Here is a 27,985-nt window from a genome sequence, read left to right on the forward strand (position 1 = left end):
AAGGAGCCGGTGATGGGTGGGGAGGCTGGGGGACTATGCCAGTGTTTTCATAAAACTATCTTTTATGCTCACTGAAATAACACAACAACAACAAAACCCCAGAATAGCTGTCTCCCCCCCTCCAAATCTGATAAAAATCAAATAATAACAGGAGTGACTTATGCGCTCTCTGCCTGGTACTTCAATCTGGCCTTCCAGTTAATACACACTATGATTAAAGCATCTATAATCTCCAGTCTGTGGAGACCTGTAGAGCAGTAGCAGCAGCAGGTGTGCAGCCTGATAAGGGTTGTTCACTCAGTGCAGATGAAACTTTTAATATTTATAACTGTGGGGTTTTTTTTTCCTGATGCTTCCTATGGAGGGGAGAGGGGTGAAAGATTAAAGATAAAAGTTTGATGAAAGACCAGGTGGAATGTTTTCCCAAGGACAGGCAGGGACTTAAAGCTGAGAGCTGGTTTAAGAACGCCACTTAAGACAAGTGCAGCAAATGCAGCGTCAGAGAGGGGGGATGAAGCCTCTGGAAGACCTTCAAGGCTTGTCTAAGGTGCACCCAGGCTATAAGCTGCAAGCTTCACTGAGCTGCCTGCGGTTTGTCTTCTCTGCACCCAGCACAGTGGGGCTGTGCCTGAGACTGCAAAGCATCACCACGAAAGAATTAAGTCACACCAGGCCACCTGCACATCTTCAAGTAAAGTGCTTACAGCATTCCCAGCTCGGCACTGAAATATGCCCAGATCTGAAAACACACTTGTGTCGGCCTGACCCTCCATCTCAACATCAGTGGGAGCTGCAACAGCCCATACACAGGGCGCTGGGAATGCACCCAAAAAAATAAATTGTATCTCGCTCCAATCAAGTCACCATTAATTGCAGTACAGTATTTAGGATCCATGGCTGGTGAAACACTGAAGATGCTGGTGTCTTCACAGCCTTCCTTGTGCGAAAAACAAAAAAAATGCCATTCCCAGCAGCATCCGTTTTCCGGGTGCATGGATCATTTTAGTCTGTGGCCGCCTGGTCTCGGAGGCACAAGGCTCTGCCCACAAGGCAGCAGCAGGCCCTAGCAGAAGGCAGAAGCTGCTGCTTTCCACTACTCCACACCAACGCAGTCTGCCCCATGTGTAGGGTACCCTTGCCTGGTGCCAGCAGACCCCAGGACGACAGAGGCACACAGCCTACGCAGCCCTTCGGGTGCCTTGTTGACACAAAGACACCAATCACCCTCTGCCCAGACCGAAGAACCCAACCACACTCCCTCATTTTCAACCCCATGAGATCTGGACTTGCCCCATGCCCAAATGGTTTAATATTTGTGCATTAAAAAAGAACCCAAATGCTCCTGAGTATCAATGTGATGAAAGATAAGAATGACACTGCCCATAAGTAATTTCAGACAGATATAACCCGGCCAACCCGAGTAAAACCAATATATATATTCATTCATTTTGATAGTCATTCATTTCACCTGAAAGATGGATGATACACTTACGTACTTCTTTCAAAGGTAGCTATGTGGTCCTCATGACTATAGCATCAAAGCACTCCAAAATGTTTAGCAAACACATACATACAACCTACATGTGATACAGGGAGATATATTTCAGAGCTGAAATATAAGGCTTGGGTGGCCCTGAACTGAGGTGTCTCAAGTTGCACATTACCATCTCAAGAAAAAAAGAAAACCAGGCTGGCCAGGGAGGAGAGAGTTTTTTCACCAGAGAACAACAAAGATTGAGACTTCTTTTTTTTTTTTTTTTTTTCTGGGGGGGCGGGGGGAAGGAAAAAAAATGAATTCTGAAGAACACCCCACCTGAATTAAAGAGCATCAGAGGAAAGGAAGAAAGGAAAGAAAAAAAAAAAAAAAAAAGAGGTAGAGCCAGTAGAGCTCTATACTCTGAGGACATGACCACTGTTTGGAAAGCATGGAAAAAACCTAACACTTAGCATCTCCAAGACACCTGCAGTTTTTCTTGAGTTAAACAGACTTGCCTGCCAGAAATCAGATTTCTTGGCCTCCACTTTCTTGACTGTATTTTTCTCCTCCACAAAATATAATTTCAAAATATGCAAGTAGAGTTAAAGTCTAATGAGGTAACATTAAATGGTTGAAAATGATCACAAAAAAAAAAAAAGTCTAGAGTTTATCTGCAGTCTTAATAAGGAGTTTCTCTCAAACTTACAACCTCAGGAGGAAACTGACCTCCACCACCACCTTCTCAGGAATTTCTGCATGACTTCCGGAGCTATATGAAAAATCCAAATTAAGAAAAGCACCTAGTATCAGCAGACTAGTTAAAATATTAGCACCTGGACAGACATTGGCCAGAGCTCCTGTAACACTTGCAGGCTGCAAGCAAAACTACATCAAGCTGCTTATCATTCTGAAGCAAAAAAATCAAGGATTAGACATACATCCCACTGCGCATCAGTTGGCCTCCCCAGCTACAGGACTCACCAGGATTATGCTCATTTCCAAAGCTCACAAGCATTCTGACTCAAGCAACCTTACAGCATGAGATTGATATACATAAAGAAACATCAGCAGTACTTCATAGACGGGATTACTGAGCATCATCTACAAGTTGGTTTTGACAAACCACAGCTTTCGGTGCCTCAAGCATGGCAGTGTTAAGACAGCACATAGGAAGTTAAACATCCCCCTGAAAACATGAGTTTAAAATTGTATATAAAAAAATAGAGTATCATCAGGTGTTTACAGCTATGTATTGAAATCACTTGCTACAAACAGGTTGTCAGGTCCAGTATAAAAGTAACACATCTGAAAAATAACAGCAGTAGCCAGAGACCGCAGTCCCCCGCAGTCCCACCAAATGGCAGCAAGATGGTCTGTCCCAGCAGTCACTGATCACAGCCCACACCAGCAGGTTTGGAGAAAAGGCTGGAGTGCCAGCAACAAACAAGTTCAGAAAACCCTGCTCTGAGGAAAATCCCCCTAAAATTATTAGATGACAGTATACAAGAGTGAGAAACAAAGGAGAAGCCCATCTGTGGGTAGTGGCAAAGGCTGCTGAAGAAGGCTGCACCTTTCTCAAGCAGTCCAGCTCTCTCACACAGGGGATACTTCAGAGGCAGAACTGCCGAGCACAACATGAGAGCTTTGTGCATGTCCCTAAGATCAGTCAGCTGTGCAGATGTGTTTGCAAGAGACAACATCAATCTAAAGTGAAGTGCTCTGCAAAAATATCATTTTTCTTCCCAAACAAACCTCGTACTTGCTCAAACTCCAGGGGCACATCAATAGCCTTTTTCTTTACTTCTTTATCAAAAAGCTACAAAGAAAAAAAAAAAAACAGAAGCTATTGGGAGAACTCAGTACAAGCTCTTCACCCTGACTGATACCACTGCTCACTCTAACTTCTTAAAAGATCCAGCAAATAAACCTTTCGATATAAAAGCCAGCCCTGTCACCACTGCTGCCTCACACACTTTAGCAGATACTCTTCTGTTTTTTCCCTGGCTCCGGGTAACCAAAAGCCAGTCTAGCTCCCTCCCTGGCAGCAAGGCTCATGAACAGGACACAGCTATTGTGACTAGGAACCAGCCTCCTTTCCTCTGGTTCCAATCATTCACAAAAGCAGAGCAACACTACCTCATAAGCCGAGAGCTCCAGAAGCCCCGATAGATCATCCTCGATCTCAGACAGCGAGTGGTTCAGGATAGCGGCTGCCTTGGCCACGTCTGGGTGATAATGGTTTTGTAGAGTCTGCAAAAGCAAGACAAACAGGAGACGGTCTAGTGAGCACACACATCCATCTGGATTCCCACGCAGGTATCTGCTTCTTTGTTGGTCAAATCTTCAGTGAACATCAAATTCTGTCAGCAGCAGGTCTGCTGTACTGTGCTACAGAGCTTCAAGAAATCCTGATTTCAGCCATCTCACAAACACATCAAAAGGCGCCTCTCACCTGGCTCACATCCAGCTCAAGACAGACCGACCCCTCTGCAGCCCATGCCTACAATGCCTAGCCCAACCCCCCTACCTCCCATAGCTGTGATGCCACCTCTGAGCTCCTGCACATTCTTGTTGCCGCTTCAGCCTCCTTACACAAAACCCTTGTAGCATTTAAATGGAAAGCGGTAATTCTGGCACAACGGTTTTAGAACCATCAGAAGTAATTTAACCAATTTCAACCTTCATACAACATCCTACAAACAATCCAGGTGAAAGGCAAACATTACCATCTTCTCTAGCATGTTTAAACCCATTTCTGCAGGATGACCTGGCTGTGCCCAATTCATTTCCACCAGTGCTCAGCAAGGTCCTCTCTCCCCTCCAAAGCAAATAAAAAGCCTCACACATCCGCAGCTATTTAGTCTGTTTCAGCTGTTAATTGTATACTTTGCAGCTGCATGGTCAGGTGCATGCTCACAAGTCACCTACTGATTTCTCCAGTGTATGGAATCCTTTGTCTCTTATGCTAGGATAAAAAAGTATGCAGAGTAAAGACCAGCGAGAAACTCATTTGCAAGACATATGCCAGCAGGTTGTTCTAAGTGGGACTGCCCACTGCCAACATGCATCAAGGAAGCAGCAAGGGTGGAAGAAACCCATACCAGACGCAGATGTTCCTTTTTAGCTGACATACCTGAATCTCCCAGAGCGAGCTCTCCAAAGCCCTGCTTTGAGACGGCTGCTCCTCCTCCATAATATACGGGTCTTCTGACATACCTAAGGAGATAGAGATAGGGAGCTAATACCTCCTGCATGACGCACATAACCCCAAAGGGAACACAGAGACCCAGAGCAGAGCTGCAGCCAGAGCTGCTCCTTCCCAAGGCATTTAGGGTCCAGGGACAAGCTGACACGTCCCAGCACGAGCCAGTAGTCGCTGCTGGCAGCACTACAGAACTGTATGGCTTTTAAAGAGCACACGAAGTAGGGCACAAAGAACTGGAACAGCCTGATGCAAAGGGCGTCCCAGACAACTTTGAAAGGCCACTGCTGATGTTCAACACCAGTCAGATAAATCGGAGAGATGAAGTAAACAGTCAGGAGACTGCTGAGGCCCCAGTAGGGCCACCTACACAAACACATTACAGACAGAAATTGAGGTCTCTGGTTTCTGCATTTGGTTTCCTTTTTCTTTACAATCTTGAGGCGAACAAGACAAGCTCCGTGTCTGGTACAGCTCTCCCAGTCCTTCAACACTCGGAGGCAGCCTGGGTCAACATGCCAGGCTCAAAGCAACCTCCACCCAGGGAATCACAGAGGCAGCGGGGCCAAATGCAAGAGAGGAGCAGTGCAGGCAGTCAGAGAACCTGCAGGAGCAGCCTGCTGGCTTTCCACAATCTCAAGGGACAGAGGGATCCTTCTAAAACTCACAACTGGCACCTCCCCTCCTCCTTTACAGGAATCCTGCGTGTTTTGTTGTCTAAAGGCACCACACAAAACCCCGCTGGCCGCCTCCCCTCTCACCTGCCGGCCCATTCGGTCTGTGCACTAGCACGCTGCACGCAGGGTGTCTCCGGAAGAGATTACAGATGAAGGGAATGATCATGAGCAGAGCCTCGGGAGGAGCAGTGAGGGCAAGCCGGGAGAGACGCTTTATAAATGCTGCCACCAGGTACGCCGGCAAGTGACTGTTGGAAAGGAGACAGAAGAAAACAGCACATAAACATCCCAGCAAGCGAGCCAGTAGCCTCACCAGTCCAAATGCTGTGCCAGGATAAAGGTCGGCAGGGCTCTTTCAGATTTTTTGGGCTACGGAGCAAAGAGAAGCTCTAAGAATCCTGGTTTCAAGCAGTAACACAGGGTCTTGTGTGCTCTCTGGAACAAATGTGGGGGCACTTCCATTCCATGCATGAATAATCTCAAATCACGCCGCGACGCAATCCAGATGCATGGCACCACTCCAGGCACTCGCCAAGCACGGCTCTTGTACATGGTTAGTCACACAGCAGTCTTTATACCGTCCTTTTGTAAACTTCTGAGTATTTGACCAAGCAACCTTAATTATATTCTTCTAACATCGTTTTGAGGGTTTAATTAATACACAGGCCATGTTGTTAAATTTCCTTAATACCTCCAAGACTAAAGCAAGTACTGCAGCTGTTAATGGGAACATAAAGCTGCTGTAATGTAAATGTGCAGGATAGTTTGGGGTTTTTTACAGGAAAAATGCAAACTTTTAACAGCAATCAGCTTATCTAGGCACCTTCCTCAGGTCAGAAGTGCTGGGATGAAAGATGACAATTTTCAGCCCCTCAGCCTTCAGCCCTAGAGCTCGCTACACCTGCAAGGCTCAGCAAAGCCACCCCACAGGACACCACCTGTCAGACCTTGTTACTCTCTCCACAGTACACTATGAATACAAGGGGGTTGGTAGCTAGTGCTGAACTGTAAAGCGTTACTCTTGGGTTATTTTATAACATATGACGGCAACTATATGACCAGCTGCTTATCTAGTTTCTTCCTTGCGTACAATGAATTGACAGCATAAAGACAGACTGTCAAACACTTTTTATTTCAATGTTAGATGTCTGCAAAAGGTCATCAGTTTATGAACAGCTTTATGATCTATAAAAAGCCTGCAAATGTTACTTTTCCATATTCATAAAGGTAGACAAAAAAAATCATCACTTTCAGCCGAAGTAGAACACAGATCAAAATACATCCACAATCACTTGCAGATCAAACTCAAGATAACTAACCGCATTTTTACTTTCTGAAACTAGATGGCTGTGAGGCAAATCTTCAAAAAACATCACCTGAAAAATTACACAACACTACGATAACACTCTTGGATCCAGTTTTCTTGGTAAAAATTAATCTAATCCAGTAGGCACATCGAATACATTACATCCAGACATGTGGGGCACTGTTCAAGAACAGTCTCTGGCCAGCAGAAGAGCAAGAGGAAAATACATGAACATACATAATAAAGATGCTACTTACGATGAAGACAAAAACAGATCAGTCAAATGGAAAAAGCGGGCTCGGTACTTCACGTGATATATAGAAGGATCTAAAAGACTGTACAGCTTTTTGTAAAAGTCAGGATATTCCCTGTTAAAAAAGAAGAAGGAAAAAGACAACATCCATTAGTGGCGTACAATGGGACTACACTGTGTCTACACGTTTCTGTGCTTTCATTAGAGACCACCCCAGACCACTGCTGCGCTCTATTTAGCTTTCTTGGGCTTCTCTCTACAGCCACCACTTGAAAACAAGCTGTAACGTGAATTTATGGCTCTTGCAGTGGCCAGCCATTTTCAGGATGTGAAGCTACATTCACCGACTGCAAACGGTACAGTGAAAGGCACATCAAAGACTACAGCTTCACTATGTAATCAGATCAATGGAAATCGATTTTCAAGTGCTGAGCAACCACAGCCTGGAGAAGAGGATATTTAGGCTCAGCTGAAAAAAAAAAAAAAAAAAAAAAAAAAAAAAGGTCAGACTATCAAAAGAGCTCAGCATCCAAACAGCTGAGCCTCTTGTGCAGAGTTTGGCTTTCTCAGGGGGAAATTTTAAAGCCTAAAGGTGCAGAGAACCCATTTCAGTTCCTTCGCATAAAGATCTAAATGCAAAAACCCATGTTCCTTTAAACAATATGCTCTTTTTACTTACAGATTATGCTGATGAATCAGAATAAATAATCCATTTAAGGCTAGAAGACTGATTGCTCCACCTGTAAGAAAGCAGGCAGGTATCAACACAATAAACATTAAAAAAACCCCAAAACATAAAAATCAGCTTCTAGATGTTTCTATTATAAAACTTTCCCAGAAGGAACACAAAACTAATGAGTACCCGAAATCAGAGCCAGCATGATGGCTGTATCGCAATTTCATCTAAAACCTTCCAAAGGCTCACAAGTTTCTTACAAAGATTCAGCTGTGGTTTAGAACAACAGACTCCAAAAGACTGAGACACAAAAACATGCTGCTCTAATCACCCAAGAAAGCCACACTGGGGAGGCGCAGGTCTCCTCAGAAAGGCCATTTCTGTAAGGAATCCATGCATCCCGTGTCCAGATGCAGCCCAGGGATCAGCAGCGCTGCTGAGCTGTATATTTACACGAAATCCTTTCAATATTCCACTCTTCCTAAAGTCTTAAATATGATTTTCCTTACACACAAGGAACACCACCACTGATAAACGCAGGCAAAACCATCTCACAACGAAGCTCACCCTAGCTCCTTAGCTTCATCCCAGCCAAAAATACATCTGTTTCATCACTTGGGCTGTGGTTCTGCATCCAGCAGACTTCCCAAGTCAGTCTGCAGTGTGCCACAGGTACGCATCACAAAGGACACAAAGCCTGTTTTCACTCACCTATGCCATAGGCCACTGTCAAGAAGTCTGTCATGAGAGTGGGTTCATTCATGTAAGGCAGGATGGAGTCATGCATAATAACAAGAACTTTTTTGTAAAGGCCAGCGGGTAGCTGTGAAGGATGAAACAATACAGTGAAATAACCATTGCAGGGAGAATGCAGAGAGCAGCAGCAGCCCACAGCTGTTCCCAGTGTTCTCAAATGGGAGAGTTTACAAGTGACACCTGACAATCAAGTTCATTCAAAGTTCAAAGCAGCAGGTGCTCACAACTTGTCATCTTGGGGGGGAAAGTCAACAGCAAAAAGGCTTGGGAACCTTCAGCTTATGAACAGAGGTGGTCACACTGCAAGTCACCAATCACGGGCTGACTTGTTTAAGGTGCAAAAAAAAGGCTGAGAGTAAGAAGAAATAGACCATATATGAAGTCATGTTTCGTGGCAGAAGAATGATCCAGCAGAAATGGGGACTGGGCTGCTCCCATCCGACACTGAAAGCATAGCAGGGTCCTACCAGGAGCTCCAAGCAAGGGCAGCCATAGCCTCTAAGGATTAGTAATTGAACAGTGATACAGACTGGTGGCAGAAGTAACACTCACCTTGTGCTTCAAAAAACTGAGCCACATTTTTTCAAACGCCTGCTTGTGTGCCTTAAAACAGAATTGCAAATGGTGAATTAAAACAGGCTAGCATAGACATTTTAGATAGATACAATTTCAGCTCTGAAGTATCACATGAACAGTTACCTGCAGCTTCGACACTTTCAGTTCTTCCCAGTTATCTAAGAAGAAAGGGAAAACAGATACTGAACTTGAAACGGATGTTTAAAAACAATTAAGATGACCCTTTTATACTTAGTTCTTTGATACCCTAAAAATCTGGGCTGAAGTCCACGCCTTGATACAAGGCCATGACAGACCCCACTATAGATTGAGGAATGTAGATTTTGCAATAGTGTTTGGAATCACTGTGATCACAGCAGCTGACATTTTTCATTAGAAAATAATAAAGTCTTCACACAGTAAGAATCCCAAACCTGATTTTCCTTTCCATACGTAGTTCATCACGTGGAGCTTACTAACCTTGCTTCACCAGAAATTTGACCATGTCACTCTCTTTGTTCGGCATGTTAATGGGCGAAATGAGGGAAAACACATTCTGCTGGTAAAATGGTAGCGGCCTCTGAGAAAAAAAGCATATAATCAAACATGAAGCAAGTTCGACAACAGATCGCAAAATGCTGGCCTTCAATATTGCCCTATTTCCCAAGCACTGAATATATTTAAGACAGAAAAAAATGCTGATAGCTAATCTACATACCGGTATATTCTCTATTGCTGCTTCAGCCTAGACTATTGTTTGCTTGCCTAACACAAAACTCATCTCCAAACTAACTGTGGTTTAACAAAACTGGTGGATCTGATTAAAACCAATTCTTCTTCTGCACCAGAGACAGAACAGCATTAGAAGCTCGGTGTGGGCTACCCAAGCTGCAGAGACTCGAGTAAAGCAGCAGCTACAGCCTAGACCAGAAGGATGTGCAATAACAACCGTATACGTCTTGAACCACTTCCTATTTCAGACTAAAGGCAGTCTTAGCGTAACCGACACACGCTGTCAGCAAGAAAAAGATTGAAGAAACAATTCCTTCAAGTGGGCACACTCCTTTCTGTTGCTTCCGAGGCCTTTCCATACACTGCCAGTCCCTCCCCACTTCACACACAAGATAGGTGTTTCAGAGCAGTTTATCCAGACCCGCCCCAGCAGTAACAAGGTTACCTCTTTTGTCTTTTGCATGACTTGTGCGATACTCCCAGTGACCGCCTTTATGACAAAGTACCGAATGTCATCGTACTCCATGTATTCTTGAAAGCGAGAAATCAGGAGCGAAGCATCCTCGTTTATGGGAAGTAAACCATCAACAACTACCTAACAAAAGGTTTGTAAAGGAAAGCAACAGGTCAGTCTCTGACAATACTGGAGCAGTCAGCAAGCTGTGGGGGCTGAGGGCACCCCCCATCCCTCCAAAAGGCAGCTAGCCCGGCTGCATGTTGCTTGCCCCAGAGCAACGTTCACAAGCCATTGTGGCCGGCCCGCCTGACCTCCAGGATGAGCCCCTTCTAGCAGAGACAACGACGCGGTGGCTGAACCTGGGGCAGCGCTCTCCCTCTATCTCCCATCCCCTCCAAGTGAGGCTAGGCACCCCAAAACGCCGCCCCAGACCCAGTGCCCCACAAACGCTGGGGAACGCGGCTCGAACCTCTGCGGGGCAGCTGGTCCCACAGGTGTCCCCTCACCAGGGACAGGCGCTGCCGGTGCCCTCTCTGGAGCACAGCCCCCCTGCACCGAAGCCCTCCCAGACCTCAGCCCTGGAGCCGAGCAGGACGGCAGCCGCCCGGGGAGCCCTGCGGCCGCGCTCACCTTCAGCCGCTCCCGCGGGAAGGTCCGGCTCCCCTGCCGCTCCGCTGCCACCAGCGGGTGCTTCGCCTCCAGCTCCACAAACCTCATGAGAGTACAGAGCGCCAGTTCCTTTAAAACAGAATAAAAAAAAAAAAAAACAACCTCCCGCCTCAAGGAGGGCAGCAGGGCTCACCCCGACGGGGGCAGCTTCTGGCGGCGGGAGGATGAGCGAAACGTCCTTCCCGGGGCGGCCCAGCACTGCCCCCCCGGCGGGGCAGGGCCCCCGGTAACCGCTGGGGCAGCGCAGGGCCCCGGGCAGGGCCGCCGCGGCGGCTCGGGCCTACCTTGAGGCAGAAGGCGCCGTGCCCCATCAGCTCGGCCAGGCCAGCCACGCACTCCTGGTAGCGGTGCCGCATCCACGCCTTGTACTTGTCCTCGGCGCTGCCGCTCCCTGCGGGGCGAAGGCAGGCGCGGCTAGAGGACGGCTCCGGCCAGGCCGCCCCCGCGGCACCCCCGGCACTCACCGGCGAGGCAGGCCTCCTCGGCGGGCAGCGGCCCGGCCAGCAGCTCCCCGCGCTCCAGCAGCGCCCCGAAGAGCCGGCCGCAGGCCCGGGCGGCGCACGCGGCATCCTCCTCGTCCTCCCCGCCCTGCGGGACAGGCGGCTGTGAGGGGCGCCGAGGGGCGCGCAGCGGCGGCCCCGCGGCCCCCGCCCCCCCCGGCCCGCACCAGCAGCTCCAGCAGCTCGAAGACGCGGTTGGCGCTGGCGCGGCTGCCCAGCACGGCCTGCACGCAGGCGGCCGCGGCGGCGGCCCGCGCCATGCTGCCGGCGTGGAGGGCGGCGCGCGGGGGGAGGGGGCCGCGGCAGCCCCGCCCACAGCCGCTCCGCTCCGCCCACAGCCGGGGCCCCCACGAGCGCTCCACCCGCGGCCGCTCCGCCCCCCCGGTGGCACCGAAGGCAGGGCGGGGCGGCAGCACCGAACTGCACGCGGCAGCACACTGGCAGGTGGGACACGCGCTCCTGCTCGTCCTACCGCCTCACGGCCTACCGCTTGCGCGTCAGGTACTACACATCGGAACTACTGCACACGGAACCATCGCCGCCCCACGCCCCGAGCGAGGCCGGCACAGCGGCGTGGCCGGCGCCTGGCCCCGCGCTCCCGCAAGTACGAGCCGACACCCCGCAGCGAGCCGGGGCGAAGGCAGCGAGACTGCGGGACCCCCGCCGCCCCCCCCAGCGCAGGCAGCAGCCCCCCGCAGCGCCCCGCCAGCGGCCAAGGCGAGGCGCAGGCAGCAGCCAAGCGGTATAAACCAGAATGAAACCCCAGCAACAAGCGAGGAAGGTGCTCCCAGCGTGAGCCCGCCGCAGGGGCCGCACCGTCCCGCCTAACGGACGTACAGGGGCAGGAACGAGAGATATGCTCCCTTGCCTTGACACAGGCTCCCCTCCTAAAAGAGTCAAAAGATCACAGAATGGAAAAATTATTTTAAAACCATCTCAGCAAAGGAATGTTATAATTTTGTCGGAATTTTACACATGGTGCAGTTGTATGGCCAAAGTAAAATCAATCCATTCAAGCCACCGGGAGCTTTTTGATTCCTCACTCAGTGCTGTCTGCACACCAAGTCTGTTTTTCATTTTATGCAAGAAAACCAAAGAAAACGCCCACAGTTCTATGCAGCTTTTTGCTTGGCTTTTTGTTTGTTTTTTTTGTTTGTTTGTTTTGGTTGGTTTTTTTTCATAACAATAAGGCAAACTGATTTGGAGGAAGAGGCCACACTCTTTTCACATCCAAAATACCCACCTGAAGATACATTCATCATTAGCTTTAGTAAAAGAATAGTACAAAAGTTAGATCTTATTCTTTACACAGTTGAAGAATTAAGTCTTAGATTTAATTTCACTACTCTCCCCTTCCCCCAGTGCCCCCCACCCCACCCCGAAGCTGGAAGCTGAGGAGTAGAAAGTACTGAACATTTAAACATGTTGCAAGAGCAGAATGAAACCAAGAGATTAAATTTCATCAGTAGGAGATTTCCCTTGACAGGAGTCCCATAAGAAACAGCTACAGAACATTTGCTTAGCTGTATCCACCAAACAATTCTTTTACAAAATAATAATTAAAAAAAAAGCTACACTTTAATACACATCTACTATCAACACAGTATTTACTCAGTTCATGCCTAAAATATCCATTATCTTAAAGTGAAATATGAGAATGAGCGCACAGGTTGGGTAATTCAGTAAACTGTACACAAAACTACTAACAAACATTTTAAAAGGCTTACAAAAATGGAGAATGAAACTTCTTTTCCTTTTTAATTACATATACTTACAGGTTTTCACATTTATTGGCTAAATTTTGCAGAGAGAACTTCAATTGTTAAATCTTCCAGAGGTATTTACCTCAAGCGAGAACACCACGCAGCTTTTACGCACATGGAAAATACTTTGCTGTGTATCAACCACATTTGGTTCTTTGAATGGCTTCACTGTGACTACTGAGCGCACAACCAAACTACAGCAAAGAACTGCGTATTCCCACGGGCCACTTGCGGTACGCTAACACAGATGAATTTTACTGACATTTATGGCATATTGCCATTTTACTTTTATGAAGCTGGGCAGAATTTAAACGTAAGTAATGTTTGCTTTATCTGGTTTGAATAAGCACAGAGAACACTGGCAGAATGCATCTTGTACAGATTTTGAGTGCTGAACAGTTGATAATACGCTGAAGTTATATAAGAGCTTCCATGTTTAAATGTTCACCAGCAAAAAACCTTCTGCTAAAAAAAAATAAAAATAGAGGTGGTTTGTCTTCATTTGGATGTTTGCAGTAGCTTCTCACTTGGCTTAGCAAACAAGAAATGCTGTGTTTCCCTGTTATTGCATTTTCATCTTAGTTCAACTTGGTTTAGTGGGTGCCTTTAATCTGACAGTAGGCGTCCTCATTTGTACTTTTGCTTGCTGATTCTGGGCTTCAGAGGTTGCTGGTGTCTGGGCTGGATTCTGTACACCTGGAGCCTGAATCTGGGGAGATGCTGTTGTTACTACTTGCTGTTGTATCAGTTTCTGCTGGACAACCTGAGCAGTAGCAGTTGTTGCAGGAATCACCTGAACCTGCTGCTGACCTGCTGTCGTCTGAGAAAGCGTCACAGTTTGGGGTTGAGCTTGTACCTAGACATAAGGACGACAAGGCAATTACAAAAGAATAGTCTGGCATGAAACTGAACATTCATTACATTCCTGCTCTACAGAAGGCATCTTACTTACATAGACATTTGCCCTCTTGACTAACAAGCAGCTACTTCCTTGGACAAAGTAGGAAGGCTGGGAGGGATTCTGGGAACATAGGCTCTGTGGTTGCACTGAGAAACACTGTTCCGTCACATTTTCTAAAGCCTTATAAATCAGAACTAAGAGCCAAGATGCCTATAACTCAGATCTCTGCAGTGCAAATCCAAGGACATTCCCCCCGATCCTTCACAGAAGATACATGGAAGGTACAGAAACCTGTCTGGATAAACAGGAAAATTCCTCTACTGCAAAAGCAGAAGTGAGGCAACAGGAAAAAGAACCCAGGGATAGATGGAAGATCAAAAAGGTTAAATTGCTGACTCTGCACCCATATTGTGACAATAAATACAGTCACTGGGGCTTCCTACCAGTCTCTGACATCACCCTTTCAGACTCCAGCTGCCAGCCTCTATTGCCAATATAGGGTTGAATAGTTTGAACTCCATCCAGAAATCTAATTTTCATACCTCTACCCAGAGTGGAGGGGGGTCAAAAAAAATCAACATCATCTTGTTCAGAGAACAAGGTAATGAAAACTGAGCAGCTTCAGCTGCCTTTTTCAGATGCAGAAGCCAAATGAAGCTGCAAGGGCTTCTCCAGGGGGAAGTTAACTCTCAACTGATGCAAAAGGAATCCACTGGGAAACCCTAAAAATGCTGCTTAAAAGAATGCCACATACACATCAAGATGGCAGTCTTAAAAATACTTACCGTGGCCTAATCCTACTGCCACTGATGTTCCTGGTGTGTGGGGGAGGGGAGCTGTTGATTTGTCTTTTTACCACAGCCTTCAACAGTCCCAGAGTTATGCCAACATCAATGACTTCTGAAAATCGAGCTTTTAATGTCCCTTGAAAAACTGCCTAGGAGCTCTTACTGACTACAGAGGACAACTCAACTTGCGCTGACTGATAACATTTCTACTCCCTGCTGTCTACCTTGCCCTTGAAGCATTCCCATCTGAGGTGTTTATCAGTCAGCTTACACCACTTTATCATCGTTTTAAGATAAACAGCCACAGATTTTATTCTGCACTAAAACACTGCTCTATAAACTGTGACAGATTAAGAGCCAATTGGCTCAGATTTTTGTGCACCGAAGGCAGTAACTTCATCGACTGTCCAAAGTTAAATCACTCCTGCCATTCAACTGCTAAGTTATGCCTGTTGCCAGCAGTCTGAATGGCAGGCAGAACGTTCCAACCAGTGTTAAATAAACTGCCTGGTAGTTAGGGGAGGGGAAACGAAACCGCCTGACCTTCTCTTGCCCTAGTCCTGTCGCACCATGTTTAGAAGATACACCATACCATTCTGACTTTAAAAAGCACTTGACACAGCTTTATGAACTGGAACAAAACAACTTGTAACCCTCAATTTGTCCTAATTTTTGTACGACAAACTCAGATGGCACTCATTAGTTCAATTATTGCTATCTTGACTATACATCACAAGAAACCAACTTTAAAAAATTCTTTCAGCTCTGGAAATTAATTTTTAAACATCTGCTTTTCAGCTGATCTACAGTGATGAACAATGCGATGCTCCACCTACCTAAGTTTTAGACTAGGGAATATACAGCAGCTGACTCAGTATTCACGGTTCATTTTTATAGACGCGCACTTGCTATATCCTTCAGTAACACTGCCTGTGCCACACAAGGTGAAAGATACACATATTCCAAATAAATGAGCTTTCAGTAGGATCATGTTTCTAGTGCTTTATTTGATGAGCGCAAAGCCTACCTGTTGGGAAACTGAAACCATCTGCTGAATGTTGGCAACAGTAGCCTGTTGTTGGACCACTTGTGGAAGTTTTGCAACCTGTAGTGACATGAACGAAGAAAGATTTGGTCAAAATAAAAAACTGCTCACAGCAGCAAAACACCGCACCTATCAAAACTGCTACCAAGTGAAAACCTTTCCGAAGCCCTGTTCATGGTAAGATGCAACTTGGCATTCCCAGCGATAATGAACTTTTGTAAAACTTTTTAGATCAGTGTATTGAAGAACTTAGTGGGGAAACAAAAAGGAAAAGTTCTATGTTCAATTTTAACTGTAAAATACTTGTTTCCTCCTAACTATATATAAAATTGAAGGAAGCACAGAAGTTCCAATGGGCTACATTATCTTAGATATACTTTTGAAAGAGTAAGGCTTTCAATTCCTAATCCCTTTCTTTTTCCTTAGTTAGACTGATCCAGTTGTGCAGAGAAGAAAACTGAACTGACACTTACCCTTGGCTGCCAGAGATTAGGCTGGGAGCCAGCACCAGAAAACAGGAAGAACTCTGGCTGATTTTTCCTTAGTAAACACAGTATGGAATCCCTTGCTTAATAAAAAGGAGTCACTATTTTTTTCAAAGAGGAAAAGCAAACTTAGAGCTCAGGTAGCTCCTCTGACCTGCTATAAAGCCACATACTCAGCACCAATGAATTCTGAAGTCAATTTAAACAGACGTGTGACTAGAACCAATGTAAGCGGGTGCTAAAATGCTATATCGCCTGTGATCTTTACAATTCTCCAGCCACTGTAGAGTTTAAAAGTGTGAACCTGTGTTACCTGTACCTGAATCTGGGCCTGCACTTGCTGCGTTCCACCTGGTTTCTGGGTTTGGGAAATTGGAGTTGTTAAGAACTGTGTTTTAATGGCAGGCTGTGTAGTGTAAGTTACTTTTTGTTGCTGCGAAGTCTGCTGCTGGGTTTGGACCGTAACCTGTTGAGCATTTATCTGCAGAAGAGAAAAAAAGGCATCAATAACTACAAAATACATAACATGTATTTTAAAGAAGAGGTATGTAGCTAACAAAATTACATTTAATTACTGAAACAAAAATCACTTGAAGTGTTTACTGAAAAGTTCTCTCTTGTACATATACGCACACTTCATACAGTAACATTTCAAAAAACACATTGGTAGCTGATTGACATCAAAGGCAAATTTCAGGAAAAAGTATATTTTGCACAAATTATATTGTAAACAGTGAAAATCTTTGAGAAATTTCCACATTTGGTTATATTAGAAGTTGACTAAAAAGAATCTTTGTTACTTAAAGAAATTCCAGTTTGAAGCATGAGAAATCACAGCAAACAGCCGCCTTATTGAAAAAATTAAGCACCTGACATGGCACATCAGAAACCATTCTCTCTAGATATACTTAATATTCACCCCCAGAAACACTGACTTTCTAGGACTGTCCTTGTAATTCAAAGCTGAAGCTTTACAACCACAGAAGCATTACGCAACTCAATAGGAGAGTGAACAAGTACCTTCTGCTGCACAGTAGCTTGACTCTGCGCAACCTGAGGCTGGATAGCTTTCTGTTGCTGTGCTGCTTGATGATGCTTGAGTTTTAGAAGCTGCTGGACATGCAATGGCTGTGCAACTACTGTCTGGCCTCCTGAAAATTACAAAAATAATTAGAACTGTAAGTGTCTTCATTTTATTGATTTGTCCCAGTAATCGCAGCTTGCAAATACAGGTTGTGCTTTTTATAGACTTATACATCTGCATAGCTTTGGGCACTAATAACCCACTGATTTTAATGGGAATAAGACACATGATTTTGACAGCGGAGAAAAAAACCTCATTCTGTTATCTAATGGCACAAGCAAGCTAACGTGTTCTAACAATAATCTTGCTACAGGAAAATTCTGTCCATACTACAGGAGACTTATGAAATACAAGTCCTATTTCCATTTTGCATTTAAAAAAAATTATGAAATTACTGTGTCTTTATTTGAAAAACTGTATCTGCTCACCCACTCTCATGCACAGAATTAAAAAAAAAAGCCACCCACATCTGGCTAAAGAATCATGCTAACCTCCAGATTAAATGGAGCAAATGTAATTCTCTTACCTCATTTTTGGAACAAACGGGAATGCAACCTCTATCACTTCAGTTTTTAAAAAGTGTAGTGTCCCACAGAAGACATTACTTGAAACACCCTACCTTTAAAAAAGTGAGATTTAAAATTTTATTATGTTTTAGCAAGTCTGTTGACATACCTGCTGCTTTCTGCGGTTGCCCAATGGCAACACTAATGCCTGCAACAGTAACAGGGAGCGTAGTGACTCCTGCAGATGACACAACAGCAGCTGGAACAGACACCACCGGAGGCTTTGCCAAAGCAACCTGTGCTGCTTGCGGGGTCTGGGCCTGGATCTGTCCTTGCGCTTGAAGCTGGGAAGCAGGAACACGAGTCTAAGCAGTAAGGAATGAAGATTACTGTACTGGCACAAAAAATATTTGCTACATATAACAGGTCATTATAAAGTGATAGTTGCAAATGTTTCTAAATGTAATTGTCTCTTTACAGTAATACCTACTGATACCATCTCTGAATCATAAGTGCAATTTAAAGCTATTTATGTTCAGCTGTATCTTTTCTGCTGCCTAAGTAATGCAAAGGGCACTTGTGTGCGTAAATGACCAGCATCCAGTTCATTTAAACCAGCAAAGAGAATGAGGTATTTAAAACTGGTTTTGCAAAGTCAAAGGCAACTTACGAGACGAGCAACTTGCAAGTTTGTCACAGTAGTGCCTGTGAGAACTGCGCCAGGACGAGGTGCTGTAACAGCAGTGAGTTGTTGAGTTTGCTGTTGCTGCTGCACTTGTACTTGTGCTGTTTGCTGCTGTGCCCCTTGCTGTGCCTGCTGCGCTGCCTGCTGCTGGGGAAGCTGCAGTTTCTGCTTCTGCAACTTGATCAGCTGCTCCTGCAAAAATCAAGCACTTCCATAACTTCCAATATTTACATGACTACAGGAACAAAACAGAGATGAATCTGGAGCTTTAAAGGAGAAACATTCTATGACAGAGTTTAGTTAAGATCAAAGAGCTAAGAATGAAACTCCTTTACGCAATGGGTTGCCAGTGAGTAAGTAACAGTAAGCACTTTACATCCTGACCTGCTGCAGAAGTGGTGCTACTTGAAATGGCTATCACACTCACTGCCTTCATAGAATTTTAGTAGGATCAAATTTAAATGAGCTGCATTTCACTCTAGCCCCAGAAATCCAGATACAACACACACTGCTAATGATGCTTACAGCAACAACGACAGTAACATGCCACGTTACTTCAGAAGCGTTTCCTCACCTGTGACAATTTCCCCACAGTTTTTATTTGAGCTGGAGACTGGGCTTGTGCCTGAGCCTGAATCTGTGGGACCTGCACCTGAGCAGCCTGCTGCTGCTGTTGCCTCAGAAGCTGGAAGTGAGCAGGGGTGATTGTTTTGCCTGACAGCTGGACTGTTGGCGTAGCTGTGAATAAAGAAAAAACAAAAATGCTCTGAAGTAAGATTTTCAACATTTAGTTAAATGCAATAATATCACCTAAAAAGTCAGGCTGTTCAAATGCATATTTTCTGCTCCAGCAGTTTGTGGACTAACTACAAATAACACCACATTAGCACAAACATGATGTAAAAGCAGAGTAACTAATAAAATATATGCTACTTTCTTCATAACTCTTTTTAGTTGAAGCAGTCAATTCTAGTATTTTACTTCTAGATTACTAATAATCTTTTTTAATTGTAATGCTTAGGGGCCAAGCAGCTCTCTACTGCAACACTTTATCCAGAAGCGCTGCAGAAAAATGTAACCTGAGAACCAACAATAAAAGTTAAAAATCATAGCGCTGATCAGCTGTGCTGCCAACAAATCTGGACTTTCAATATTGTGGGGCTATGGTGGTCAAGCAACCTACAGAAATTCTGGGGCCCTTTATGTAGCCTCAGAAAAAAATCCCTAAAAACATGACTATTACCTGGCGTGACTTGCGTCACCAAAGATCTTGTCTGGGTCTGCACGGGTGTTAAGTTTGTAGTTACTACTGCTGATGCTGTCACTGATGTTACTGCACGAACTCCCTGGGTAGATGCTATGGTCACCAGTTCTGTGGAAGCAGCAGGTGCTGCCGCAGTTCGCTGCTGGGTATGTACCACTTGTGCAGTTGCAGTGCCTCCTGAAGTCTGAAAAGGAACACAGTCATTCTTTCTCACAGCTTTCATACCTCATATAAAGCTACAGAAACCTCTGGAAACAGCCGATGCAATTTTAGAAACATCCATCAAAAAATGCAAAAGCACTGCAAAAGCAAAGAAGGTCCCAATCTTTCTAACACATCTATCTGTTCAGACATGCTCATAATCAGCATGCAGTTAAATCTTTTTCAACCAAGCTGATCTCCAAACCCTTAACTACATTACAGAGGTTTGGTTTTACTACCTTTCAATTTTTTGCTTTATATTCCATAGTCTTAAACCATTAAAATAATAATAAAGATCATAATTAACAAAGCACAAAGCAGTTACAGGCTGGAAATCATAATGACATGATACATTGCCTATGACAGCACTTTGTCTATGAACTATTTTTAACAGTAGTATCTATTAGGCACTTTCTTCTGATTAATTGTTCCAGTGTGTTCTGGTGTTTCAGTAGGGGAGAGGGTTTTGATACAGAATCACAATGCACATGAAATTTGCAAGAAGCAGAGTTTCTGATAGCATGGAAAGCTAAACAAGAAAGCAGACAGGCTGACAAACATGCAGCCAAGATCAGTCAAGGGACACAACTAGCGATGTAATGTACTTACAGTCAGCGTTCCAGGCATAACAGGTGAAGCCAGACGTTTATTGATGGGCTGAAAGGTAGCAGCAGGGACTCCCGCAACGGTGTTCACTATGACATTTCCACTCACTGTAGCTGGAAAGCAAGCCAGGATTAAATGTGAGATTCCAAAAATGAAAATTCGAATGTTCTAGCATCTCCAACATCTAGTTATAAAGTCTTCTTACCAGTCTGTATACTTGTCCCCGTAACCGCTGTTTTGATCGTGCCCGCCTATTTAGAAGACAATTGAGGTAACAGTTCAGAAAAACAGTAAAACTGAATATAGCTCTTACTCTACTGTTTAACTATTTAACACAGTGCTGCATTCCAGAAGTGACAAAATAAGAAAAACGCAATAAAATGCACAGATACTTCTACAGCTGTTCATTCACTCTACGTATCAACAACAATGGATGCATGTATTAGGATTCTGCCACACTAATGAGCAATGGGAGACCAGTTAAATGTTTGGTAAATACTGGTCATTTGACATCCTTGTTAGCAGAAGAAGGGAGCAGTATCTTACTCTGGCACGTCAGAGACAACTATTCACACATGAACATCACTGAGCAGTAGATACACAGCAATACTTATGGGTCAGAACCCATCCTCTGTCTCTTTCTGTAAAAGCTGTAGCATGTTTGCCCCTTCAACAGGCAAAATAAAATCACCACTGCCTGCACACAGTAGTATGCAAATTCGATTTGCTCTAAAAACAAAAGCCTCAGATCTGTCATCAGATTCATTAAAACACTCTAGATATATGGAAGGCATAAAAACTTTGCACAATTTGCAATAAGACAACCATGGTAGATCCTGTAGGATGCAACATTCCACTTGCCTTGCAAAGATTAATAAAGCTTTGGGGTTTAAGCTACTTTAACAAGAGTAGCTCTTACAGCTACATTCTCTTTATTATCCAAGTTGTCTGTATAAACACTGTTCACTGACTGTGTAAATGTATTTGCTCGGACTTGATTAAATTAAAGCCTAAATTCAAAAAAGCAAAACATCTTTGCAAAGGATATGGTGGTTTTCCACCTCAGAATACCGAGATCTATTGCTACAATGATATCAACACAGTCGTAATACATGAGCAAAAAAGAAAGAAAGAAATAGCTTTTATTTCGCTATACTGACCTAAAATTCTCACTTTCCAGAGAAAATAAAACACGGAAATAGGGTACACACAGAACTGAAGTTACTACATCAGAGGCACCAAGCCCTCCCTTTCTTACCAATACTGCCGTGTTGGCCACAGTAGTTACTGCAGTCTGCACGACTGCCTGGGGCTGCTGAACTACCTGTGCCTGAGCCTGCTGCTGAGGCTGGGCTTGTGCTTGCTGCACAGCTGGTTGCTGGGCTTGCTGCTGGCCAGCTTGCTGCTGCTGAGGCTGTGGACCTGTCTGTTGCTGTGCCCTCTGCTGTTCAGCCAAAGCCTAGGAAATCAAAGTGTGAGCTTCACAGTCCATGTGACAAGCAGGATGTATTTTTTTAAAAACAAAAACAACACACAAAACCCCTTTAATTCTAAGCATGTATTATATGTGTGTGTACAAAGACAGCATACTAACCTGTCTTCACTATAACTCTCTAACTCCAAGTTACACAACCTAACTACTTTCAAACTACAAGCTATATTCATGGTTATATGGCTTAGAGCACAGCACAAATGATTTACCATTAACGAGCAAGGACAAGTATCTCTTCCTGAATAATATATGAAAGAAGGCTACAGAATGGTCAAGAATAAAACAAGGTTTTTACATGTCTTTAATATATTTTCTAAAAAGATGCTTCTAAACAACAGCTATGAGTGTGACAATACAGGCCCAAGGAAGGTCCCACTTTGGACCTTGGATATCTAAACCCCAGTTTGTGAACAACTTGCAGCTGCTCATAGTATCTACTGTACGACTAAACTTCTCCCAGAAGGCAGCTTTTCTCATACTTCCTCTGTTGTCTAGTCTTTCAATTACTGCAGTCATACGTATAGCTGAGATGGAGACCATACCTTTTTCTCTTTTGCAATACGTTCTGCTCGGAGCGATGCAACTTGAATTGGAGGAAGTGGCTTATCATAGTTGATTCCACTAGAAACAATGATAAGACAAAGCACACAATCATTAAAAGTAAGTTAAAAAAGCTTAAAAAAGAAAAAAGTTCTTTTATGCAATTCGGAACTCCTTTAAGACAGAGAGCACCCACCTTTCTGCAAGCACTGATGCATGCTTTGGATTCTTCTGGAAAGGATTCATGCCAAGTCTGAAATTGAGCAAAACTGTATTACTGAAGACAAAAAACTTTAAAATAGTATTTAATTTCACATGTTTTAGCAGATGGCACTGCAGTTTTGGTGAAGTTTACATGATATTCCCACCAGTACTGGAGCCTGCATATAGACAGACATTTTAAGACAGACTCAAAGTAAATATTAAATGAGTAGAGAAGAAGTTACTGCAGGAATATACATAGAAAGCAACGTACTACTGAACAGCACAGACATCAAAATATCTACAATTCAGACAAATGGAAAGTGTAGTTCATAAACTAGACTAAAAAAGCCCAACAAAAATAACAGAGTGCTCTTCTGCTCTTAATCACACAAAACAAATTCACACAGTGAGTAACAGCTAACCCAAACACATGAACTATGAAGGTGTTCCAGTAACAGGAGGCCAGGACACAAGGGAAGAGATCAAGAACAGAGAAACAGAACAGCAGTTTGAAACAGAGTGTAAAATAACTGAGCCGCAAGTTCTGGAAACAGTTCCAGTTTCCAGAAGATCTGTGGAGACAGGGAGATTGCATGATCCCAGTTAAACTTACAGAGGTTTGATAGGCGGACTCCTTTTCCCTGCAATCATTTTCATCATCTCAAAGTGATTAGTATAAAGTTGCGTATGGGTTGCACCCTCATCTTGAGCGTATATCTGATTGGTACGAAGTGGGCGACTGTTTTTAGTCTAAAAAATGAAAACAAACCAACTTTCAATTGCGAACACACCCACACGGCATTCTGTCTAAACACATGGTGCGCTTGTAGGTTATTTAAAAACGTACTCCAACATAGCTATCACAGACTGGTTTCTGCCTTGTGCCACTGATAACTTACTGTTACACAAAACTATGGGAAATATATAAAGAAAGAGCAAAATAAGGAGCAGTTCTCACGGTCACACTGGCATCAGCACTTGGGGACATACAAAATAGCAAACTCTAATTTGAAAAAGAATCTTTGCTTTAGTTTAGATTTCGCAAGTTTAATTCAGTACCCAAACCAAGAGCCCATTAGTTTATAGTTATGCATAGCGCACATAATAAAATAAAACCATCACTGCACTGCTCTCCCAACAAAGCTATGTTAACATTCAGCACACCATGCCATTCTAACATTTGGCTTCTCCTAAGCAGAAACTGCCAGTCAGGGACAAACCTGCTTATTAGTCAGAGAATGGGACTACAGTCGGAAGTTCTAGATTGTCTAATCAGTTCTGCCATTAAATTGCTGTGTGGTTTGGAAGAAGTTGTTTATAATCATGGAATTTATTTTTGTTTCTGTAGCATACTATCATCCACATTTACTAAAAGGTGCTTCAAGCATTAAATTCACTATATATTTGTAATCCACTTAGACTCTAGCATGAAGTACATTCTTAAAGATCTTAAGTACCATCATAACAATCAAGATAAGTTACATGGTTGTTGTTAGGTGGAAAAATACCCACTACAGTTTAAGTGAAATCACAAACTTTGTGCATGACTTAAAATTTATCTATCAAATCCAAAAGCTGAAGTCTGGTGTCAATCCACTGTATCAACAAAGAAAGGAAAAATAAATTTGGAATTTTAATTAATGTTTCAGAACTCAAGTAACACTTGACATGGATCTCATATGAATTATCTGCCCACCTCCATTGCTGCTAAATACCACAGTGTCTAGATTTGATTTTGAAAGAATACCAATGCACACCTTATAAATACTTTTTGTCTTCTTTTTAGGATTAGCTTCGTACATTAGCTGTAAAATAAGAAGGAAAGTTAGATGATCTTTTGTGGAAGATTTCGTTCAGGTGCTTTTTCTTTTCACAGAAATCACATAAAATAAGTGGAAATCCTGATGAGGATAATTTTATAATCTTTTAAAAGTTATTTATTTACACTGTTGAAACATTTAACAAAAATCAAGTGTTTACAGAGATAAGGAAAAAAAACTCTACAAACTTAAGGTAAAAAAAAAGACGCATCATTCTATGTCAACTCACCTTTCCTTCTTCCCTTGGAATAATGACATTTTCATATCTGTTTCGGCATTGTTTTGGTGAGCGATAGACTCTGCTGCATGAATTAACAACATCACTAACAAGGTCCCAATTGGGAGTGTGTGCTGGCGATACAACAGCAAGATTTAAAGGAAGCTCCAGCAGCTGCTTCACTGCCTACAAAAGATAAAAGTACAAAAGCTTCAGATGACAAATCATTGCAATCTTCCAAACCTACCCTTATCTGCATGTGTCCACACACTGTTACTACAATGATACAGATAGCTTTGGGCTCAGGCTATGGGTTCACCTATGCTGACAGAGAATAAATGAGCATAAAATGCCATTACGCAGACTGACAGGCACAAAAACACTTGGAGATTGGTGAAAGAGGAACAGAGAGCTGCCATTCCACTACTGCTCTCTTCTCACAGGTGGGGAGAGCCTTAGCTGCGTTATCCACTGTCCAGCCAGCACAGCTAATCTGAGACACAACAGTAAGTGATCTCTACAACAAAAATGGGACTTAATTGTGCCTTTTGTAGTTTAACCTTTAATTTACCCTTAGAGGAGCACAAAGATAGGCAATCTGTTCTGAGTTATGTCAGCAAATGCCAAACTAGCCATTAAGAATTAGAAATAACCCTGAAGAGAGAGAAGTGCAGAAAAAGCCATTTCTGAAATTAGAAGCAAAAACACAATAAATCACAGCAGAAAGCGCAGGGATCATCTGACCTGCAGAAGTGCCCAGTCTTCACTTATCAACCACTCTGGATTATCCTGTCCAGCTTCAGCAGCTGGTTTGACAAGGGTTGGCAAAGGCTTTGCGAACTGTGTTTGTTGTTTTAACAAGATGTTTTTCTTTTGCTCTTTGCCCTCTCGGCGCATTTTCAACATTCCCGGAGTTGCTCTATCGAAAAGTGAACGAGGTGGAATAACTGCCTCTCCATGACGTTGCTTTTTCTTCCTACCTGCAGCTAAGACAAAAGAAAAAACACATTTTTTGGTAAAATTTTGGTAAAAGTTACTCCCATTCTTTGATTCCTCTGCTACTTACAGACACAAAATGCTCCTACTTGTGTACAGCGTATTCCCCATTGCCTCTTAAAAGCGTACTGTTGGTAACTCAACACAGCCTAGTATAAAGTAAGATCAGCCTTGTCCTAACTCATATAACAGAATGGCTGTTTTCTAAAGTTGTCCTTTCAAAAACACCCTTATATCTAAATAGAAAGACACACTGTAAGAACGGGGGCTTCCAGCGGTTGTATTGCTTCAAGACAGCAGTGAAACAGATTTTTCATCTCTTCAAACCTGCAAATTTGATCTTTACTGGACGAGACATGCAGGAAGTATGAAAAAAACAACTGATTTTTTCAGCTCAGCAATAAATCTCAGGACAGTTCTGAACAAACGCTTACCAGATGGATCGGTTTTGTGTCGTTTACGCTCCTTCCTGACATACACTGGAGGCAACTTTGATTCTGGAATAGGGGTGGTATCATACATCAGGCACATAACAGAATCTATGTAGATATCATTGTCATCCTGAGGGGGAGTGGGAGGAGTCCAAAGCTGCACAGAACAAAGTTTGTAGTTACTGCAGTTATCAACTTTCTACAGATTTTATGTTTTAAAAAAAAAAAAAGTGCCTCTTTAGGCCATGTGGTGTTACTTTTACTTACTGGCATTATTTCAGTTTGTCCATCTGGGCCTTCATAGACATACTCCTACAGAGCAATAAGAGAATACAATTCAAATGATCCAACTGAACTCTGAAGGAAAAGATATTCTCAGAATATTGTAATGTATCTATTAAGAAAAACAATACTAATCAGAAATTACTTTGTTGTATGCATCCTCCCGAGTGTAGGTTAGAAGTTCCTCTTCATCCTCCCAAAGCATTTTTTGCTCTTTTTCCTTTAACTCCTTCATGTGCTGGACTTCCCATGCTTTCTTTGCAGTTTTCAATTCCATCTAGATGAAAGTCAAACTCCTTATAAACTTTATGCAATAACAGACACTGGATTAGAAGTTATCGATCTGTATTTTTATGGACAAACTCCTTGAACTTCGACATTTTCAGGCACAGAAATCTTACAACAATTTCTTAACAGACACTTTCACAATCATTTAGAACAGATTTTTTGGTCTCTGTTGAGGCTCTTTAAACCCTCAAATTAAAGCAAGCTCAGAATTTCAGTCAAACAATCCAGACAGCCAGAACACAGCTCCTTTACCCAAATAAGCAGGCTCACTGAAATGAAAGAATTTTTTTCCCCAGCTAACGATGGAGTACAACAAATATTTGCTGAGCTGTGCTGAAGAATGTCACTCCCATTTTATAGAAACAAAATTAAGAACTGACATCTGCTTAAACCAAGAGAATCCCAAAATAATAAGCTCTCTGTAAGGCATTCCAGTGTTCATAAAGTAGAGCAAGAGAAGATCACAGAAGTACCTATGATATATACCACGTCATTGGAAAAAACTTCCACTTCACACTGAAAATATAACCCTGCTTGTACATACTGTGACAGAACATGGAAAAGAAAGATGTGTTGTTTTACCTCATTCAATCGTGGCTCATTCTCATCAACTGAAACGTAGAAGAGCTCTAAATAATTCAAAGCATACTTCTCAATTGGAGTAAGCTGAGAAAACGTATCAAGGGAAAAAAAAGTTAATATTGAGGATAATAAAAGAAAACTGAAGGGGAGTGTATCAAAGTCCTCCTTAAAAATAAACACCCTAACATCTTAAGTCAGCAGGAGATCTGACATCCATTTAATTGGAGTATGAATCCCATAGACAAAAAGTTGTTCTAAGGCCAGACTGCAAAGAAATTGAACTATATTTGAACTAAATATTATTTTTTAGCTAAATGTTCATGGAAAGTCATGGTACCTGATCCACAACAGCAACTAGCTCCTGCAGCTGCGAAGGCTCTTCATTGTATTTTGTCTCACAGAGCTCCGAGATTAAAGGTTCCATGCTTGACTCTGATCCTATTTCTTGTATGCAATCATTTGACTCCTCATCCTCTTGTTCAATACTGTTGAGAGCCTTTCAGAAAGACATATTTTAAAAATAATGAAGACTTCAAAAGTATTGA

The 27,985-nt window shown here is 43.3% G+C and overlaps 2 protein-coding genes across 15 annotated transcripts in view; both read right to left on the bottom strand.

Annotated features, from left to right (window-relative positions):
• Positions 1 to 1,416: 1,416 nt before the first annotated feature.
• Positions 1,417 to 11,560, bottom strand: NOC4L (nucleolar complex associated 4 homolog). Its single transcript, XM_056341923.1, has 15 exons — positions 11,428 to 11,560; positions 11,225 to 11,348; positions 11,045 to 11,151; positions 10,722 to 10,829; positions 10,080 to 10,229; positions 9,383 to 9,482; positions 9,047 to 9,081; positions 8,900 to 8,950; positions 8,303 to 8,414; positions 7,595 to 7,655; positions 6,920 to 7,030; positions 5,441 to 5,604; positions 4,611 to 4,693; positions 3,614 to 3,727; positions 1,417 to 3,293 (listed from the first exon to the last, which is right to left on the bottom strand). Exons 1-15 carry the CDS (start codon positions 11,518 to 11,520, stop codon positions 3,177 to 3,179), a joined length of 1,530 nt encoding a protein of 509 aa, XP_056197898.1. The 5' UTR covers positions 11,521 to 11,560; the 3' UTR covers positions 1,417 to 3,176.
• A 1,259-nt stretch (positions 11,561 to 12,819) lies between these two features.
• The window catches only part of EP400 (E1A binding protein p400), a 49,630-nt gene continuing 34,464 nt past the window's right edge, over positions 12,820 to 27,985 (bottom strand). For 6 of the 14 annotated variants that reach the window (XM_056341840.1, XM_056341834.1, XM_056341826.1 and 3 more), the window contains 22 exons: positions 27,778 to 27,936; positions 27,441 to 27,524; positions 26,716 to 26,847; positions 26,556 to 26,600; positions 26,292 to 26,445; positions 25,606 to 25,847; positions 24,874 to 25,047; positions 24,582 to 24,629; positions 23,438 to 23,574; positions 22,817 to 22,873; positions 22,623 to 22,701; positions 21,847 to 22,047; positions 20,794 to 20,839; positions 20,592 to 20,701; positions 19,761 to 19,965; positions 19,092 to 19,255; positions 18,503 to 18,709; positions 18,002 to 18,197; positions 17,263 to 17,393; positions 16,556 to 16,723; positions 15,740 to 15,817; positions 12,820 to 13,879 (listed from right to left, as the gene is read on the bottom strand). In XM_056341840.1, the coding sequence (XP_056197815.1) occupies positions 13,607 to 13,879; positions 15,740 to 15,817; positions 16,556 to 16,723; positions 17,263 to 17,393; positions 18,002 to 18,197; positions 18,503 to 18,709; positions 19,092 to 19,255; positions 19,761 to 19,965; positions 20,592 to 20,701; positions 20,794 to 20,839; positions 21,847 to 22,047; positions 22,623 to 22,701; positions 22,817 to 22,873; positions 23,438 to 23,574; positions 24,582 to 24,629; positions 24,874 to 25,047; positions 25,606 to 25,847; positions 26,292 to 26,445; positions 26,556 to 26,600; positions 26,716 to 26,847; positions 27,441 to 27,524; positions 27,778 to 27,936 (3,090 nt within the window). In that variant the 3' untranslated portion in view covers positions 12,820 to 13,606. The remainder of the gene's footprint in view (positions 13,880 to 15,739; positions 15,818 to 16,555; positions 16,724 to 17,262; positions 17,394 to 18,001; positions 18,198 to 18,502; positions 18,710 to 19,091; positions 19,256 to 19,760; positions 19,966 to 20,591; positions 20,702 to 20,793; positions 20,840 to 21,846; positions 22,048 to 22,622; positions 22,702 to 22,816; positions 22,874 to 23,437; positions 23,575 to 24,581; positions 24,630 to 24,873; positions 25,048 to 25,605; positions 25,848 to 26,291; positions 26,446 to 26,555; positions 26,601 to 26,715; positions 26,848 to 27,440; positions 27,525 to 27,777; positions 27,937 to 27,985) is intronic. The other 8 variants (XM_056341876.1, XM_056341864.1, XM_056341886.1 and 5 more) reach the window with 5 other exon arrangements.

This window comes from Falco biarmicus, chromosome 1 (genome assembly GCF_023638135.1).
Source record: "Falco biarmicus isolate bFalBia1 chromosome 1, bFalBia1.pri, whole genome shotgun sequence".
Classification (NCBI taxonomy): domain Eukaryota; kingdom Metazoa; phylum Chordata; class Aves; order Falconiformes; family Falconidae; genus Falco; species Falco biarmicus.